General features: G+C 36.3%; 1 protein-coding gene across 9 annotated transcripts in view; it reads right to left on the bottom strand.

Moving 5' to 3' along the window:
• HMBOX1 (homeobox containing 1) overlaps positions 1–19,404 on the bottom strand; it is a 184,665-nt gene that overhangs the window by 42,449 nt on the left and 122,812 nt on the right. For all 9 annotated transcript variants that reach the window (XM_058720794.1, XM_058720795.1, XM_058720796.1 and 6 more), the window contains exon 5: positions 10,976–11,086. In XM_058720794.1, coding sequence (XP_058576777.1) covers positions 10,976–11,086 — 111 coding nt within the window. The remainder of the gene's footprint in view (positions 1–10,975; positions 11,087–19,404) is intronic.

The following is a 19,404-nucleotide window of genomic DNA, read 5'->3' as shown; positions in this document are numbered from 1 at the left end:
TTGCCTGGCTTCTGTGCCACAGGCTACCGGCACTGAAGCATGGAGAAATAAAAAAAATTTTGCCCAAACAAAAATCCAAAGGGAAAAAAACTCTCCTTAAAAAATTCATCATTAATTATTTTAAAATGTCAAATTTTTTTGGTCGCTTGTCATTTATGTCATTTTTTGAAACAAAGCCCAAAATCTCTCTTTTTAGGGGAATAGGGAAGTGTTGGTCTTTGAACTAGTGAGAACTTAATTTTCCTTAAAACAAATGCTTATTTATTTATTTAAAGTTTATTTATTTATTTTGAGAGAAAGACTGTGAGTGTGAGTTGGGGAGGGGCAGAGAGAGAGGGAGAGAGAAGACAATCACAAGCAGGCTCTACACTAACAGTGCAGAGCCCAACGTGGGGCTCAAACCCACGAACATAGAGATCATTACCTGAGCTGGTATCAAGAGTTGGACGCTCAACCAACTGAGCCACCCAGGCACCCATTTTAATCTTTTTGAACAATATACATTTCAAAACTTTTCATTACCACTCAAAGGACTTTTGTTATTGAGAAAATGGAGCCCTTAAAGAATGTATGCAGGTAGAAGATGAATTTAAAATAATCCTAATTATTGTAAACTTTTAAAGAAAAAAAGTTAAATATATATAGCACAAAGGCAGTAAGGTAGTTTTTGACATGATGTTAGTCTATTAGGTAACTAAATTAGATCTCCAAAGGTCTACCACCTCTTAAAGCTATATTATTTTCTGTTACCTTTTGAATGTAATAAAACCAATGGGGAAAAATGTAACTGGGATATTTTATTAATTTAGACTAGCCTTTTCTCAAATAATGAACTTCTGATAATGCGTGTATTCACCATTCGCCAACCTCCCCACCCCCCCTTCTTTTGGCTTGCTATAGACTTAAGCTTGCTATAGAAGCTATGAATAAAACAAAACAAAACAAAAGAGCAATACTGTCTCTGAACTCTGTAGACTTATTTCAAAGAATTTAAATATAACTTGGTATGCATTCACAGAGCTCAGTCCCTGGATCTCCCATTGTTCCTTCATTCTTTATACTGTTAAATTCATCTTCCCAAAGCATAATTATGATCACAGCATTCCAGTGACCAAAAGCCTTCAAAAAGTTCCCTCTGCCTATGGAATAAAATACAAACTCTTAATCTAGCCCTAGAAAGGTTATAAATTATTAGAATTATGTGGAATAATGCACATATTAATAAATATATATTTATTTCTTCATAAAAAGAATACTTTATTTTTATTTTATTTATTTACTTATTTTTTTTTTTGAGAGAGAGAAAGAGACACCATGCATGTGCACATACGCTGGGGAGGGGCAGAGGGAGAGAGGGAGGGAGGGAGGGAGGGAGGGAGGGAGGGAGGGAGAGAGAGAGAGAGAGAGAGAGAGAGAGAGAGAGAGAGAGAGAGAGAATATCTTAAGCAGGCTCCATGTTCAGCACTGAGCCGGATGCAGGGATTGATCCCATAACCTGACCTGAGCTGAAATCAAGAGTTGGACGCACAACTAAGTCACCCAGGTGCACCCATACTTTGTATATTGTACCTTGTAATTAATACCTTGGGAAGTGTTTCTATTTCACTACATATAGATCTCTATGTAGATTCACCTTAATAGCTATATATTTATATGCATTCTCTTATACAGAGGCTCAATATTTTAACCAATCTTGATTTTCCTCTCCAAACCTGCTGTCTTACAGTCCTTCCCATCTGAGCAAATAGCATCCCTATTCTTCAAATTACTCAGTGCAAAATTCTCAGATTCATCTTTGACTTCTCTATTTCTCTGACATACCACATATCCAGTCCATAGCAAACCCTGTCAATTTTATCTTCAAAGTATATCCAGGCTCAGATCAATTTGTATTACCTCCACTAGCTTTAGAACAAGCCAGCATCATCTCTCCAAAGCCTAACTTCCTGGGATACTTCCAAAGATGGCCCTTCACAGTAAGTCATACCTCTTGGTAATCATGCTCTTGAATGTAAGTTTGTCCTGTGACATGTTTTGACAGCAGAAAACGGAAACAGTTCAAGGCTAGCTAATAAGAAGCCTTGCGGCTTCTTACTAGATCTCCCGCAATGCTGGTTCTGGGAAAAGCCAGTTGCTATATAAGAAGTATGACTAACCTGACCCTATGATACTGTAAGGAAGCCCAAGTTAGCTACATGGAGTGAAAGATGCCTGGTCAGGGGTGCTTGGGTGGCTCATTTGGTTAAGTGTCCGACTTCAGCTCAGGTCGTTATCTCACGGCTCATGAGTTCTAGCCCCACATTGGGCTCTGTGCTGACAGCTCAGAGCCTGGAGCCTGCTTCCAATTCTTTGTCTCCCTGTCTCTCTGCCCGCCCCCCACCAAAACTGGCTCTCTCTCTCTCAAGAATAAATACACATGAGAAAAAAAAATAAAACAAACAAAAAAGATGCCTGGCCAGCTCCCAGGTGCCACAATTGAGGAAAAAAAGCCATTCTGGACATTCTAGCTACATCAGATACCATGTAGAGAACAGTATAACCCAGCAGATAGAGAGGAATAAGACCTTAGGCATACAGTACCAATATAGCCATGTGGCAGTCAGCCTCCAAGATGGTTCCAAAGGATCCCTGCCTCCTGGTATTCACCCTGTTGTGTAGTTCCTTCTCATATTATACCAGGATTATTCTGTGTGACCAATAACATGTGGTAGAAGTGATGATACTTCGCTTCTGATATCAGGTTATAGAATATATATACCATGGTGTCTGTCTTAGGTGCTCTACCTCTTAGATGAATGACTTGCTTGGGGGAAAAATAGTTGCCAGGTTGTAAGGACACTTGGGGAGCCAGAGGCGATGCCCATGTGGCAAGGACTTGGAAATCCCTGGGCAATAAGGAGGAAGGAACTGGGGCCTGCCAACCCTCACAAGAGTGGCCTTAGAGGTAGACTGTCCAGTCAGTTGATGGCTCAACTACAACCTCATGAGAACTCTGAGCAGAACCACCTTAGCTAAGCCACTCCTGGATTTCTGACCCAGAGAAATTGTGAGATAATAAATGTTTGCTGTTTTTGGCTGCTAAGTTGTAGGGTAATCTGTTGCACAATAATACAAAATAAATGTAAGACATTGCAACCATCTCCAGTTGTTTATTTCCCCATATTCCCCAGTGTACTGAGGATTATGAGTATTACTAACTATTCACATTTACAAATTTGGCAGGCAAAAAAAATTTCCTTTAATACTGAGATTTTACTGTTAATGAGTATATTTTCTTGTTTACCAAAATTCACATAACTTTTCTTGTGAATTTATGTCTTTTGCCTTTTCTTTTGAGTTATTCACCTTACTGGTGTGTTAAAACAATACCAATTGCTAGTTACACAGATTGCAACTTTTTTTCCAGTTTGTTATTCACCTTTTATCTTTATTTATGGTGTGCTTTCTGATCTTAAATTTAATGAAGTCAAATTTGTCAACCTCTTCTTTTATGGCCAACATGTTTTGTTATCATTCAGAATATTTTTACAGACTTATTGTTTGAACCCTCAATAGATATGATTTCCTATTGTGTGTGAAGTAAATATTTACCTTCTTCCTCAAATGGACAAATGTATCATCACACAATGCTTTAGAGATTCATGGCTTAAATGTAGGCAGACTATGGCTTGCTGCCATAGTTTAAATAAAGTTTTACTGGAACACAGCCATACTCATTCATTTACATGTTAAATTTACATCAAAGTTTTACATTTACATTACATTTGCATCAAAGTTAACAAAGTTTAGGCAAAGGAAAAAAATGGGGTTGGAGTGTTTCAGAGTCTTTGCATTTTCTAAATGCAAGCAGGGATTACAGAATAACAAGGGCTCTAGAATCTACCTAAGTTACATTATATAAATTTTGTTCAACAGCCATGATAGAAGGTTCAAAACAGAGCCAAGCAGCTATCAAGGCTGATCAAGATGAGGTAAAAACAGACTGGCTAAGGCAGTAGTAGGTCCTTTCATCCAAAGCCTGGCTTCTGGTAAAGGATAAAGTTTCAGGGCTTCAGTGGATGAAGGATGAGGAATAGGTCAATAAATTATAATTAGCAGTCCACATTAAAACTATGGCATGCTTTCTTAGTTGAGTGATAAATGGGTATAAATAAAACAAAGAATACAAAGATGAGGTTGAAGAAAAGAAACTGATAATAATGGCTCTTTCTTGGTATTGGGGCTTATTGGTCATGTAACTATGCTTCTTTATAATATTCTGTATTGTCCAGTTTTTCTATAAAAAGGAAACTTAGGTGAAATAAAATTGGTCACAAAGGAAAAAGAAAGGGAGAGAGAATGAAGGAGGGAAAAAAAGAAGAGATGAAATTAAGTAGTGACCTGGTTACTTTAAAATAAATCAAGGCAATTTATAATTTATGCACAAGGTGGAAACTCTGGAAACTCTGTAATTTCAAACTTGTAAATATACTGAATTTGAAATATAGTATTATCACATTACTTTTGAGGTATTTTTTCTTGTTCCTTTTTCTTCTGGAAATACTCCAATAAACACAGATTTATTCTAGAAACCTTAGTTAATCTTGCTTTAGTCAACATGGATGGAAAGCAATGAATAATCCAAGAATGGGTTCAAAATTCTGGACTCTGACAGAAAAATACAAAGATACTAAGAATGCAGGAATAATGTATGTAAGACTCTAAACCCCTCTGAATATAGGAGTTCTAGATTAGCTAAAGAACCCACTTTTTTTCCCTACGGGAAATGTGTACCTATTTTCTTTATAGAAACATTTTTTTCTATCTTGTATCTGGGCTCTCATTAAGAACAAAATTTTGCACATTTATCTAGCAAATCTAAACCCAAGAGGAAAAGGAAAAAAACCTTTTCCTAATTTGCTAAGATCATTAGATTTTGATAAATGTTTTCTTTGTATATATGATAATTTTCTTGCTTATCAGGTTTACTTTTGGGTGAGCTTTTGCCAATCAACTAACAAAAGTATGACTACAACATACTATCCCATTCAGAGAAACTAGCTTCTTCAAAAGCAATTTCTCATTGTCCCCTATGTCACACACGTGATTTCCCTGACGCTCTTGACACTGCAGTAGTGAAGACAGAAGGCATTATTTCTGCTCTCCATATTTTACTTCATGTGCTCCCTGCATGAGCCTCCTGGCAAATTTTATTTGTTTAATTTAGAAAGAGGCAGAGCAGTACCACGAGCCAAGAGGAACTCAGCAAACCCTGTCTGCTATAGCAATGTTTAAATTAGACAAGGGAAAAGACTGCTGAGCTTAATTTGATTAAATAAAGGGGGGTTTGATGTCAACCACAGTGAATTTACTACACACTTCTTTAAAAAAAATAGGTATTTTCTTGTAAATGTTTTCATAAGAAACAAGATAAAATGTATTTGATCAGTTTCCATCAGTCCATTTTATTCATACTCCTTGGCAGGCTTTGGGATATGCTGGGAAATTCTAATGATGTGTCTGTTATCAGAGAACTACACTATATCTATATCAACTGGATTATCAGTAAAAACAACCTAAATATCTACTCTATTCTTTTTCTTGCTGAGTCTACTTAAAAAGAGACTAAAAAACAAACAAACAAACAAAATCCTGTATCCAAATGGATCCAGAATGAAAAGGTTGAAAAAAAAAAAAGAACTTCAGTCAAGGTAATATAGAGAGAAATGATCTGAGCCCAAGAATAGAGGGACAGAATGTACAAACATTTTTTAAATTTATTTTCTAAATACTTATATTTACAAAAAAAGCACTTTTCATCTTAATGATTTTTCTTAATTTTGCATTTTCCTCCCAGAATATATGCAATGGGATGGTACCATTTCCATTTATTCTGATGAGCAAGTAAAAAATTATGATATAAAAGAACTTCTCAATAAACAGGTCTTGACTATGTGAACCTAGGTTCTGTAGTTTTTATATCTTGAAAGCTGTTAACAAGGCAGGTTAATTTCTTTTTTTTGCCTCTCTCTCTCCTTCCCTCCCTTCCTTCTTTCCCTTTCTTCCTCCTTCTCTCTTTTCCATGAAACTTTGTATGTACTTTTTGAATATTATAGTACAAGTACAAAATTGATAAAGATACAAAAGGTTATACAGTTAATAGTATTCCTGCTACCTTGTACTCCCAGTCTCTCAGAGCCTCCACAGAACTTTTCTTAGGTCCGAATACAGCCTGATAGAGATGTTCTATGTTTACATAAGCATATACATGTGTGTATGTATTCCCTCTATATAAATGGCAGTATACTCTAATGTTTTCACCTTACTTTATTCACTTAAGAATTTGATATTTCTACATATTAAGTTTAACTCATATAAAGCCCTCTTTAAAACCTAGCTATTTAGTCTCCATACTATTCCATTTTATAGATATACTATAATTCATTTAACTGGTTCTTGATTGAGAGGCATTTAGGCAGATTCCAATCACCCCTGCAATGACCTGCAAAGAAAATTCCCATGTACTACAAGCAACTAATGACTGGACAGTGCATAAGCTATTTTTAGGTGTTAACATAATTTTAGTTCATCTTATCTAAACAGAATAGTAGTTTCAAAGGTCCATGAAGAAAAAATACTAATTCTTCAGCTACAATCAAAGGTTATTTTAAAGTCAACAAAGATGCATTTATACCTAGAAAGAATTCTATACCATATTAGCTCTTATATTAAAGGTGAAAATGCAATGAAAAACTTCTAAAAATTAACTTTCAATCACTAACATCCAATTACTGTTAATGCTATGAAAACTACCAGTTGACAATTATAAACTTATCCTCCTCTCTTCAGCTAACTTTAAATTTTGTCCTACAGAAAACCAGACTAGAAAGAACTTGGAACCTATATGGATTTGGTTTTCAAATAAAAATAGGAAGTCCTTTAAAAAGGGGACAATCAGCAATACAACTTCATTGAAAACCAAATGTACATAATTAGAGGAATTTAGTTATTTATTATTTACTTTTAAGTAAACTGTACATCCAACATGGGGCTCAAACTTACAACCCCAAGATCAAGAGTCACACGCTCTACCAAATGAGTCAGCCAGGTGCCCCTAGGGGAACTTATTTTTAAATGGAGGTACTAGTTCCTTAAAGAAACCAATTCCTTATCAACAGCTGGATGAATGCTATTAGTGTTTTCCCATTTTCCTGTTTTAATGCCCTAGTTCCACCTTCCTCCAATTTCCTGATAATGGTTTAGTGGAACTCTGATCCCAAGACAAACTGAAATAAAAAATAAGATAAAAAACAAAACATTTTTCTTTTTGTTTTTAGTGATTATTTTTGAGAGAGAGAGAGAGAGAAACAAAGCATGAGCAAGGGAGGGGTAGAGACAGAGAGGGAGCCAGAGAATCCAAAGCAGGCTCCAGGCTCTGAGCTGTCAGTACAGAGCCCAACGTGGGGCTTGAACCCATGACCTGAACTGAAGTCAGATGCTTAACTGACTGAGCCACCCAGGTGTCCCTCTTCTTTTTTAAGTTAAGAAAATTTACTTTTACAAACCCTTGTGTAGAGGGCTTTCAATAGAACGCAGCTAGGGAGCTGCTTTGCTATGTAGGAAACCTGGACCCAGAAGCAGGTCACCTACGAATGGTTTAGCACCAGGTTCCCCACCAAAGTGCACTGCGTGAGGGGTGAGGGGTGGTCCCCTCTCCAGCCGGCCTGTTTCCTGACCTAGGGGCTCTCTGTACCCCACCGGTCCTGACCCCAGGCTGTATTGCTCCATCTGGGTGGGATTCTGACATAGAGACATTTAATCATAATCCCACAGATGGCAGTTTTGTCCCATTGGCTCCTCAGCCAAGCACTCAACAATTTTTAATAAAACAGCTTCAGAAGAACACTATATCACCCCAGTGCTAAAAACTGGACTCCAATAGTAGTATTCCGCAGTCAGCAGTGCTATCAGATCAGCTACAACAACAAGGCTGTGGTGGCCTGAGAGCTGTACCTTAGTCCCCTCCCTCTTTCTGGTGAATTTATTTTCCTGGCATCCTAGTCTCCTCCTGGAATTAGAGCTCAGCCTTGAAATCCCAGTGTGAGATAGGAATGTAGCCTCACCAACTGTGATGATATATCAAGGCACTGTTCTAAGTGCCAATGCAAGAGACAAAAATCCCTTTTCTTATAGCGGATGAATGCCTGACACAGTTGACTGGTATTTGTCCTTCAAATTCTTCACTGTTCTGCCCTATACATTTTGGAATATCTTGACAATCTCTCGGGTGTTCCCTCCTGGCAGACAATTGCTGAGATGTGCCAGGTTTATGAACCCCCTAGGTATAGCTCCTTATTTACCTACCTGAACCTTTGTTATCAGCCTAAACTGCTCTATTAAGCAGACCAAGTGCCAAGTTTTTGTCATTCACCATCTGATTTGCTTTGTTGTATGTGAGTCATGGATGAAGTGATGTCTTTGGGAAGACTGCTTAGAGTTGAGTTTTAAGTGTTGCTTCAAGTATGATTTTATCTTAAGACTGTCTAATAGGGTAGCCACTAGCCACATGTGGCTATTGAGCACCTAAAAGTGGCTGGTTGAAAATGGTGTGTGCTTCAAGTGTAAAATACACTTGAATTTCAAAGAATCAGTACAAAGAGAAAGAAAAAGAGAAAGAAGTCTCAATAATTTTGAAAAGTATCGAATTAAACTTGAAGTGTCAATATATCTTTGCTAAATAAAATAGATTAAAATTAATTTTAGCTATTTCTTACTTTTTAAAATGTGGCTACTAGATAATTTTAAATTACATGTCATTTGCATTGTATTTCTATTGAATTGTGCCCCTTTAGAACATTTAGCTAATGGCAGCAACAATAGAGTCATTAGTTTGAGAGATCTGCTTGCCTATCTACCTATCATAAGAATACCTAAAAATGAAGGTTCTTTGCAGAAAAACTGCCAGCTAATAAATGTCGAAGGAATACTAAATAAATAAGATCAACACCATTTTGCAATCCCCAACAGAATAACTCATTAAGTAAGCATCATCAATGGATGCTAAAACCATTAACAAAAGTTTGCTGTTCATCCAGTGACAAAATGACACCCTACAGATTATTTACAAATTGCAAAGACAAGATCCAGTGGTTCTTACTTTAACAAATGATTGAACTTAGCATATGAACAGTGCTACAACCTGACATTACATAAACCTTGATACATGAGGTAAATGTTACTCACAAAGCATTTTGCCCCAATGTTTGTGAACATTTTCAAACATACAGAAACAAAGAAGAAATTTTATGATGAAAATCTATATTCATATCATATAACATTGTACTCATTTACTTTATCACATTATCTACCTCCTTATCCACTTTATTTTGATGCATTTCAAAGTATATTGTAGACATTACTACATGCCCTCTCTAAATAATCTATGAAGTATTCCTGCCAAAAATGTTTAATTTGAATCTAATCAAGCCTCTAATCCTAACTTGTAGTTTACAGGAAATACAGGCACTAGAGAGGAATAATTTAATTGACCCTAAGAGGAAAGAGAAAAATGCAGAATATGGGACATTCTGTAAGGTTAGAGAGTTTAAAAAGTTTATGTTATGAAAAAAAAAAAAAAGTTTGAGTGACCAGATTTAAGAGTCTAAAGAGATATGACAAATTCCAGTTTGTCAACCTATATCAGATACTATTTGATTAAAAAAAAAGACATTCTTGCAACTAGAGAAATAGGAATATAAACTAGATGTTTGTATCTATTATATAACCATAGGGGCTGTGGTTATTCAGGCGATTATTCTTTTATTCAGGAGAGGAATGCTGAAGAGAAAGACAGGTGTATACATGCATATACATAAATAGATTTTTAAATTTATTCATTTATTTTACAGGGATAAAGCAAATACAGCAAAATGTTAACAATTATTGTATCTAAAAAGAGGGTAAACAGGTGTTCACTGTGTTGGTCTTTCAACTTTTCTGTACATCTGAAACATTTCAAAATAGAAACTGGGGGAGGGTAGATTAAAAAAAAATCCATTGCAGAGATGTTGATATGGTCTGTCTATTTTGTCCTGCCTGGGCCTTTCAGATCAGGAATGTGATCTTTAAAAAAACAAAAACAAAAAACTTACCACTCACATACACATAAATATGTTTTGCAACATTATTTCTATCTCAGAGTCAATACTATTATTAGCTAAGTCTTCAATATGCAATATTCCAACTGATGATTTAACCTATAATAAGCAATGGCTTTAATGCTGTGCTATTACAGAATACAGCTCAATCACAAGGCTAACCTTGAGATCAGGCTCGCTGCCACCAGTCTGTGTAGTGTGTAGATTGATACAGGCTGTCATACAACATCAGACTCTATATACCACTTGTTAAGGGTATCCTACAACAGATCTTGCCTACTCCTGGCAACTTCAGACATAAAGGTTCTCGCGATCTTTTTTCCTTCAGATTTTATTCTACTTTCCAACCTACTGCTGCTGCCAAAGTCATCAGGGCAGTTTCAATCTAAAGTCCAAAGACACGCTCATCATCCAGGTAATTAGAAATAGAAGATCATTAGCAGAGATCACTGGATACAGTATAGAATAAACTAAATAAAAGTATGAAATTAACATTATTAACTAAAGTAACATTTAGAAAAAAAATAGATATGGAATCTTATATGTGAACCTATAGTTGAAAAAAGAAATCAGCCACTGCTGCTTTCAAACTATGGTTAGAAAAAGCATATAACCTGGAAACAAAGAGGTGCCTTGGAGGAAGGAGTGAAAAGGACTAGTATTAGACCCTAAACTAAAAACTGATATAATCAGGGCTTAGGTTTTACAGTTTAGAAGGAAAAAGGAACAACAGGAAAGTATGAAACTACCTTAGTGAAGACAAGTCAGCATACAAATTTAAAAAAGTAATTAATTATAGTCTTGTTTCAGATGCAATAAAATAAGGAAATGATATTTACCAGGGTTTGTCTTCTCAAGTTGATACCATCGGTAAAATGCTCTTTTCTTCTGTTCGCTCAGGTCTGATCCCTGCTGCAACAGCCAATGAGAGATCCGGCTCTGACTGATCCCTGTGTAGAAAGAGAAACAGCTGTTGCGGGTACTGAAATTACAGGGAAGCTGAGGGCTATGTTGGTCCTAGGTTAGTGGGTGTTTTATTCTCTGTGTTACTCTATAAGGAAGCACCTCGAGCAAACTCTCTCATGATAACACTTCTTTGTAAAGGCTGACCGCCCGCCCTGGCTAGAATATACTCAGCAATGATCTACTAGAGGTGAAAGCATTTTATTAACTGAGACTTGAAAGTGGTCTCTAAAATTAATCTATAAGCTAGATTCATGTGAGATAAATGAAGAGATTCCTAATTAATAGTTATATGTCAGAAGTCTATTAGATTTGTGCTCCTTCTATCACCACCTATACCCCAATCCTGGTTGAGAATATTAGAACTTTTACCTGATACTGAGAAGAAAAAAAAAAAAATGAAGCCAGCAAGTTTTACTATTCATTATCAATACTGATGAAAAAGATTTAGGGACTGAGAAAGGAGAGGTCATGAAAACCTTTTCAATAAGGTTTCTGGCTTATTTGTTAATTTACGTAGGTGTTTTCAGACGTGTTACTATTAGTACAGGTAATGAAGAATTGAAAGAATTTTAGAATTAAGCTGCAGGATGACCTCTTAAGAAATCTCAAGAGGTAAAGACATTCTTCTAAGACACAGACTTATAACAGTAAAAAAACTGAATAGAATGTAAAGCAGTTTTCAACTACCTCTAAAAAGTTCCTGACAGCAATTAATTAGAAATGTGAAAAACCTCCACATCTGAAAGTAAAAACACATGTCTAAAACTTACTAGTATGAGAATCATGCTTCTTCTGGTCATTGTAGCTATTCCAAAATGAATAATTCAATATACAACTGGCAAAAGCAAAGAATAATAGGAAAGATAAAACTCTCTTATACACTCATAAGGCAACTTCCAAAAGACCCCTCAGTTCTCACAGAGGGTTAACAGTATCTAAATTCTCCCAAGGAATTACTTATGGTAACTGGATAGTACCGAATGCCACCTGTGCCAACACCTGTTTAAAACCATAATGCACAATAGGAAGGGTGCTATCATGGAAGTAATCACACCTCCTAACATGAGAAGAAGCTGGAGGTCTGGTGATCACATTTAACTCATTAAAAGCAAGCCCCTGGAGTTTCATACTTTAAAAACCAATGTTAATAGAATATTTCAGGAAACCAGGGAAAGGAGATTTGTTAAAAGAAAGGTTGGGGTTCGAAGAAAATTTCTCTGATTGGAAATACCCTTCACTTTCAAGGGTGAAAGTCAAATAGGTTCTAAAACCTAAGTGATTACATTATCAAGTAATTCACAGTAGTTTTCCAGTAGACTGAAGATGTATGTGATGCAGGTGTTGGCAGCTAGCACTGTATGCTTGTTCTAAGAGAATGCAAATTATTCTGGATAATTAAATTGGCTGTGTTTAGCAATGCTTTCACCAAGAGTCTAGTTTCAGATATTATACTACCTTTTACACTACTGTTAAACAAGAGTGAAAAAAACAACCATTTCCCACTATGAAATCAAAATTGGCTTTCAGGTCATAAAACGAAAATATTTAATATGGATTCTTCGTATTGGCACCATACTACTCGAAACCAGAGGTAATTTGAGAAAAATCTGTTGAGAAAATAAAAAAAAGAATATACAGAGATTCTGAAACTTTCAGTATTAAATCTGCACACAGATCACAGAGCCAGTAGATATTGGAACTGTCCAGGTTCTGGTGGTGCTGTAGTGGAGGAAGAGGGGAAAAGCCCATCAAAGGAGATTAAATTATGATCTAGTCACATAATAAAATATTGGGCAGACTTTTTTTTTTTAATGTTTATTTATTTTTGAGAGAGAAAAAAAGAGAGAGACAGAGCATGAGTCAGGAAGGGGCAGAGAGAGCCAGAGACACAGAATCCAAAGCAGTCTCCAGGCTCGGAGCTGTGAGCACAGAGCCCGACATGGGGCTCAAACTCCCGAACTGCAAGATCATGACCTGAGCTGAAGTTGGTGCCTAACTGACTGAGTCACCCAGGTGCCCCTGGGCAGACTTTTAAAAATATTCAAAAACAGCCATCAAAAACAAATAATAACAAACCAAACAAACAAAAAGGCATCAATACCAAATGGCTGGCAACAACGTACAATATATGGAACTCTCATACTGCTGATGGAAGGGTAAGAAGTCAGGGCCACTTTGGAAAACAACTGGGCAGTATCTACTAAAGGTGAATAAATGCATACCGTATGACCTAGTAATTTCTTTCCTTGATATACAGCAATTTGTACATACTCAATAGAAGTGTGTGCAAAAGGCATGTACATCTTGTACATGTACAGACCCACAGGAGCATTTATTCATAACGATCCCCAATCTGAAACAACTCAAATGTCTATCAACAGGAGAATACATAAAAATAATGATTTATACATTCAACTAGAGACTACCATACCAAATAGCAAAAGGATAAACAAACCACTGTTATATGCAACCATATGAATAAATCTCACAAAAATAATATAGGCCCAAAAAAGTTAGATGCACATAAAAAAGCCACACACAACTATATGACTCAATGCATATACAGCTAAAAAACAGACACAATTTATCTATATGGGTGGCAATCAGAATAGTGGTTACCTACAGTTAGGAGAGGAAGTATAAAGAAGGGTTATGTAGTGATTGGCATCATTACTGATCTTGATCTGGATGACAGTTATATGTGTATACTCACTTTATAGAAATCATTAAGCTTTATATGTGTATATTCACTTTATAAGAAGTCATTAATCATATAGTTTGATGAATATATTTTTACATAATCTACATTGTTTTGTGAAGTAACAAAACCTTATATATAGAAAGATACACAATAGGAATTCAGAGTGGCATATTTTTCATACATTGTATACCTCTACATTATTTTCTTAATCTTTCTACAAATATGTATTAGTTTATTTTATATTTAGCCTTTCCTTATAAACACTACATACTTTGTTGGTTGCTTTAAAAACACTGTAATGATGCTAAACAACAGAGATGTTCAAAAAGAAGTTAATTTCAGCCTTCCCTCACCAATTCCACTGAGGTAAGTAATGTTAACTGTTAATTTATGTTGTTCCACAATTTTCTCCATATGTAATTATTAATTTATAAAACAAAAGAAGATAATAAAGAATATCCTCCTGTCTAGTCTTTTATGTGTGCAGATAATAAACAAAGAACTTCTTCCCTGTAAATTTAATTCATTTTCATATACTAAATACAGAAAACAAAGTAATAAAGCAAGTAGTTTTTTCCAGAAGAGGTACTACAAAAGCTGAGTATGTACAATAACACATTTCACAGTCATTTTTCTTGGTTAGCAGCTTGCTGATAGGTGAGGTTCCTTTAACATGCATCCTTCTGTGGCTGGTCCATGCCTTTGGTCCATGGTTCAGCTGAGTTGGTCCATGCTTCAACTGAGGTAGGTGTCAGAAAGCCCTGCTGCTTTTGTCTGCTTTGGTACTCCTTCTTGGGAGAAAAACTCCCTAACTCCCCTCCCACTGCTGAAAAAAATAAAAAGTCATTCTCCACATGTTTTAGCTCCTCATAACCCCTTCTCCACCTTTCACAGGGCAGAAGAAAAGAAAAATTTACATATAACTTTCATACACTCAGAGACTACAACTAACCCCCATTAATTTCTTTCCAATAAGAAAGTGATGGATCACAAAGGACAAAAAAATGCCAGTCTCATGCACATTCTTTTCTGAGCTTCAGCTTTGTCATGCTCCTTCCAGTTCCTCAAATGCCACGCTCCCTTCCACTAGAGGGCTCTCTACCACAACCCAATCTGGTCAAAATCCCTAATGCTACAATTTAAATGTTTTCCTTCCGCGTCCTGTGGAAAGCCACAACTACTGACCACTCCCATCATCTTCATCTTTGAAATGCCAGGTACAACTGCCCAGTGCGAGTTTTCAGTCAGCTTCAGGGACTGCTTTGCTAGCTCCTTAAATGCTAGTGTCCCAAGGGTTCCATCTCTAAGAATCTTCTCTTACTCTACACACTCTTCCTCTGGTCATCTCAACGGTCAATAATCGTGACGTTAAAATTCTAAGTGTCGATGACTTCCAGAGCACCAGACTGTTATTTCAACCATCTGCTAGATAGTTTCATGAAATTTTGCAACAGGTATTCAATATCATTAATTTAATTCATTATCCTCCTCCTTTAAATCTGCTCTTCTTCTGTGTCCCCCCCCCCCCACATCTCAATTTTACCTACCATTCTATTCTTTCCTCCAAATCTCACATGCTTACTATATCCAATCACTTCTTAAAATTCTCTTTATGTTCTAATTCTCATGTCTGCAGTTTGGAATCTCACCCCCTTTTGCCTGGAGAATTGAAATAACTTTGATACAAGAACAAGCCATCTAAGATCCACAAAGTACAAAATCCTCATGATCAGATCTTTTTTATTACAAGATCATTGCACAGTTGAAAAAGTAAAATGTGATTCTTCAAGTAATTTTCTACCTGAGAACTGCAGTCATCTCTATAATTTACCTTCCACAGTGTAACCAGAGTTGTATCTCAAAAGTTTTAAGTTAAAACAATTCTCCACAGGGGCGCCTGGGTGGCTGAGTCAATTAAGCATCCGACTTCAGCTCAGGTCATGATCTCACAGTTTGTGAGTTCAAGCCCCACGTCAGGCTCTGTGCTGACAGCTCAGAGCCTGGAACCTGCTTCAGATTCTGTGTCGCCCCCTCTCTCTGCCCCTTCCCTGCTCATGCTCTGTGTCTGTCTCTCAATAGTAAATAAACGTTAAAAAAAATGAAATAAAAAACGCATTCTCCATAAAAATAATTCATTAACATGCAGAAAAAAGTCCATCCTCCATCTCAACTTTTCTCTTATTCCCTATCCTAGAAATATCCTTGTTTATTTGGCATGAAACCTTCCATACTCTTTCCTATGCACTTATGTCTTTTAAGACATAAACATGTATCTGTATATATATATAGTTTTTTTAAAAAAAAACACATATTTGTAGTTATTCTATACATAATAAGTAATGTTTTGCACATAATGCCTTGGAATTTTCTCATGTAGTACATAATGAATTTTCATCATTCTAATGGCTATGTAATATTCTACACCACAATCCACCTACATATCTACCTGTTACTGAACATTTCAGTTGTTGCTAATGGTTTAATTATACATGATATATACATGACATACATGATATATAAAAAAAAAATATATATATATATATATATATATATATGCACACACACACATATACACACACACGATACAGGATAATTATGGTTTAATTACACATGATGATGAAATAAGCACTCTATGCATATCTCTGTGCATATGAATGGATATTTTAGGAGAGAGTCACAAGAATGGAATTTTTGATTCATAGTATATGAGCATTTAAGTTTGTGACAATACCGAAGAGGATTGTACCACATTTTATACTCTAACCAAGTGATGAGAATGTCTCCTTACATTCTCATGATTACTGAATACTATAAAACTTATTTTTGAAAGTCTTTCATTTTGAAATACATGCTCATTATAAAAAAAAATTATAAGCAATTCAAAAGGAAAAAAAATAAGAGGAAAACTAATTAAAACAAAACAAAACACAGGAGCACCTGGGTGGCTCAGTCAGTTAAGTGTCCAACTTGTCCAACTCTTGATTTTGGCTCAGGTAATAATCTCATGGTTCGTGAGATCAAGCCCCATGTTGGGTTCTGTGCAGACAGTGCAGAGCCTATTTGGGATTCTTTCTTTCCCTCTCTCTCTCTCTCTCTCTCTCTCTCTCTGCCCCTCCCCTGCTCATGCAGTGCACTCTCTCTCTCAAAATAAATAAATAAATAAATAAATAAATAAATAAATAAATAATAAAAAACATACACATCTAAAACAAAACCAAAAACCCCAAAAACCCCCCACCCCTACACGCATCCAAAGTCTCACCACTAAAATATAACTATACTCATAACAAGATCATTCCAAGCATATGTAGACATAGGACAGGCAGAATTACTAAAATGACATACTACAGACAGAATTTTAAAAAATAAAAACATAAAATTCAGTCTGATTTAGATGTAAGAAAAAAATTTTTAATAAACTAGAGTGTAAATAAAGATCAATTCAACTTTAGTAAATGCTTCTGTGAATTTAGCAAATTCAAATAAGGTACCTAAAAAAATGCATTAAAACAAGAAAAAGGATTATACAAAAGCACTGGGAGGCTGGAAGCATTACTTTCTGACTTCTGGCCAGAATGTAATGGCTCCTGGCTAAAAAGCTGAGGAATTAGCAGGCTGTGGTGGCCAGGCTCTAAGATGACCCCTAATAATCCTCTTTGTCTTCCTCCTTTTGTGTAATCCCCTCCAACACTGCTTGAGGGTTGGTTTATGCAACTAACAGACTATGGCAGAAATGACAGTCTGTGACTTCTGTGCTAGGTCACAAATGACATCACAGTTTCTGCCTTGCTCTGAAAGTTGGTTCTGAGGGAAGCTAGTTGCCATGCTGTGAGACCACTCAACCAGACCTATGGATAAACTTATATGGCAAAAAACGGAGTCATTCTACTAACAGCTATGCAAGTGAATCACCCTGGAAGGGAGTCCTCTGGTCTTAGTTAAGACTCCCAATGACTGCTACCTCCTGAGAACACCCTGAACCAGAAAGATCTAAGCTGCTCTTGGACTCTTGACCCAGAGAAACTGAGACAATAAATATTTAGGTTTCAAGTTGTTAAGATCTGATATTCTTTTTTTTTTTTTAATGTTTATTTATTTTAAGAGAAAGAGTGTGAGCAGGGGAGGGGCAGAGAGAGAGAGGAAGAGAGAGAGAATCCCAAGCAGGCCCTGCACTGTCTGCACAGAGCCCAGTGCGGGGCTCAGTCTCCTGAACCATGAGATCATGACCTAAAGCCTAAATCAAGAGTCGGATGCTTAACCAACTGAGCCACCCAGGCACCCCTAGATCTTATGTTATTTCTTATGCAGCAATAGATAACTCATATGCATACATATACTATACTTTCCCCATCTCTCTCCCTGGCCTTTATACCCCACTCCTGATATTTGGAATATATTTTTGCATAGTTAACATTTGTAATCTGTTCTGGATTCATAATTCCCATAGTTGTTTACTCAAAGTTCTAAATTTGAATGGATTCAAGATTTACCATACAGTTCCCCAGGTTTTCCACTCCATACATTTTTTGTTTTTAATTAAAACATATTTTACCTACAGTAAAGTACACTACTCTTAAATATATATTTCAATGACTTTTGACTGTGTATACACACATATGACCATTGCTCAAATTAGTATAATAGATTATTTTCATGCTCCCTAAAAGACCCTTCTTGTGCCTCTCCAGTTAATCCCAAATTCTACATTTTTAATTTAATTTTTGGCAGTATTTCTTCATCAAGAAGTTTTTATTACTGCAGGTTTATTGATGCTATTCTTCCCAGTCCTTGTATGCTTATGTTTGTCTTCCATGTTTATTTTTTGAGGACAACTCTATTGGGGGGATTAGGGTTTCCTTTGAAACCTGTTTGGCTGGAGTGATGTCAATGGGAATGGCAGAGTAAGGGCCTCTGAAAAGCCAGTCCTTCATAAATGCAACAAGAGCAAAAGCAGCTCTACCATAAAAATACTGGCAAAAATTATTAGAATCAACGTTTTCAGAACTCTGGAAATTAACAAAAGGCTTGCAACAATCCGAGGAGTACTTATTCAAGAAAAAATGCTAAATTTTAATAAGAGATATTTGACATTTTAACCAGACCTACACCCATTCCCATCATCCCAGCAGCACAGTAGACTTGAAAACCAATATTCCTGCAATCACAGTGGAAACCAGGTGTAGCCTAGTAGCCACTGGAGGGGGTAAAACAGGTTTAGAGTTCTCTAAAACACCATTCAAAGAGAACTGTCATCATTTGACCTGTCAATTCTCTGCCAACTCCCATGTGCAAGTCTTGTCCTTATTGATTCAGACCTCATTCAGGGTGAATAGCCTTTTCCCTGGGAGGGGAGAAAAAGGGTGGTGGTTTGTTGAAAACAATCAGAGGCAGTCATTTAACAACACCATTAATATTAACTGAGGTAATGACAACAGTTGGGGCAAACAAGCAATTGATCAAAATATTTAAAAAGCTGAGGAATGAGATGTCTATCAGTATCTCTGAAAAGCTTTGACAGGGGCACTTGTAAAGCATGCAACTCTTGACCTCAGGGTTATGACTTTGAGCCCTATACTGGGCATGGGCCTACTTAAAAAAAAA

The sequence above is a fragment of the Neofelis nebulosa genome, chromosome 3 (assembly GCF_028018385.1).
Source record: "Neofelis nebulosa isolate mNeoNeb1 chromosome 3, mNeoNeb1.pri, whole genome shotgun sequence".
Classification (NCBI taxonomy): Eukaryota; Metazoa; Chordata; class Mammalia; order Carnivora; family Felidae; genus Neofelis; species Neofelis nebulosa.
The sequence above is the reverse complement of the archived record's forward strand: the minus strand, read 5'-3'. Positions and strand labels throughout refer to the sequence as shown.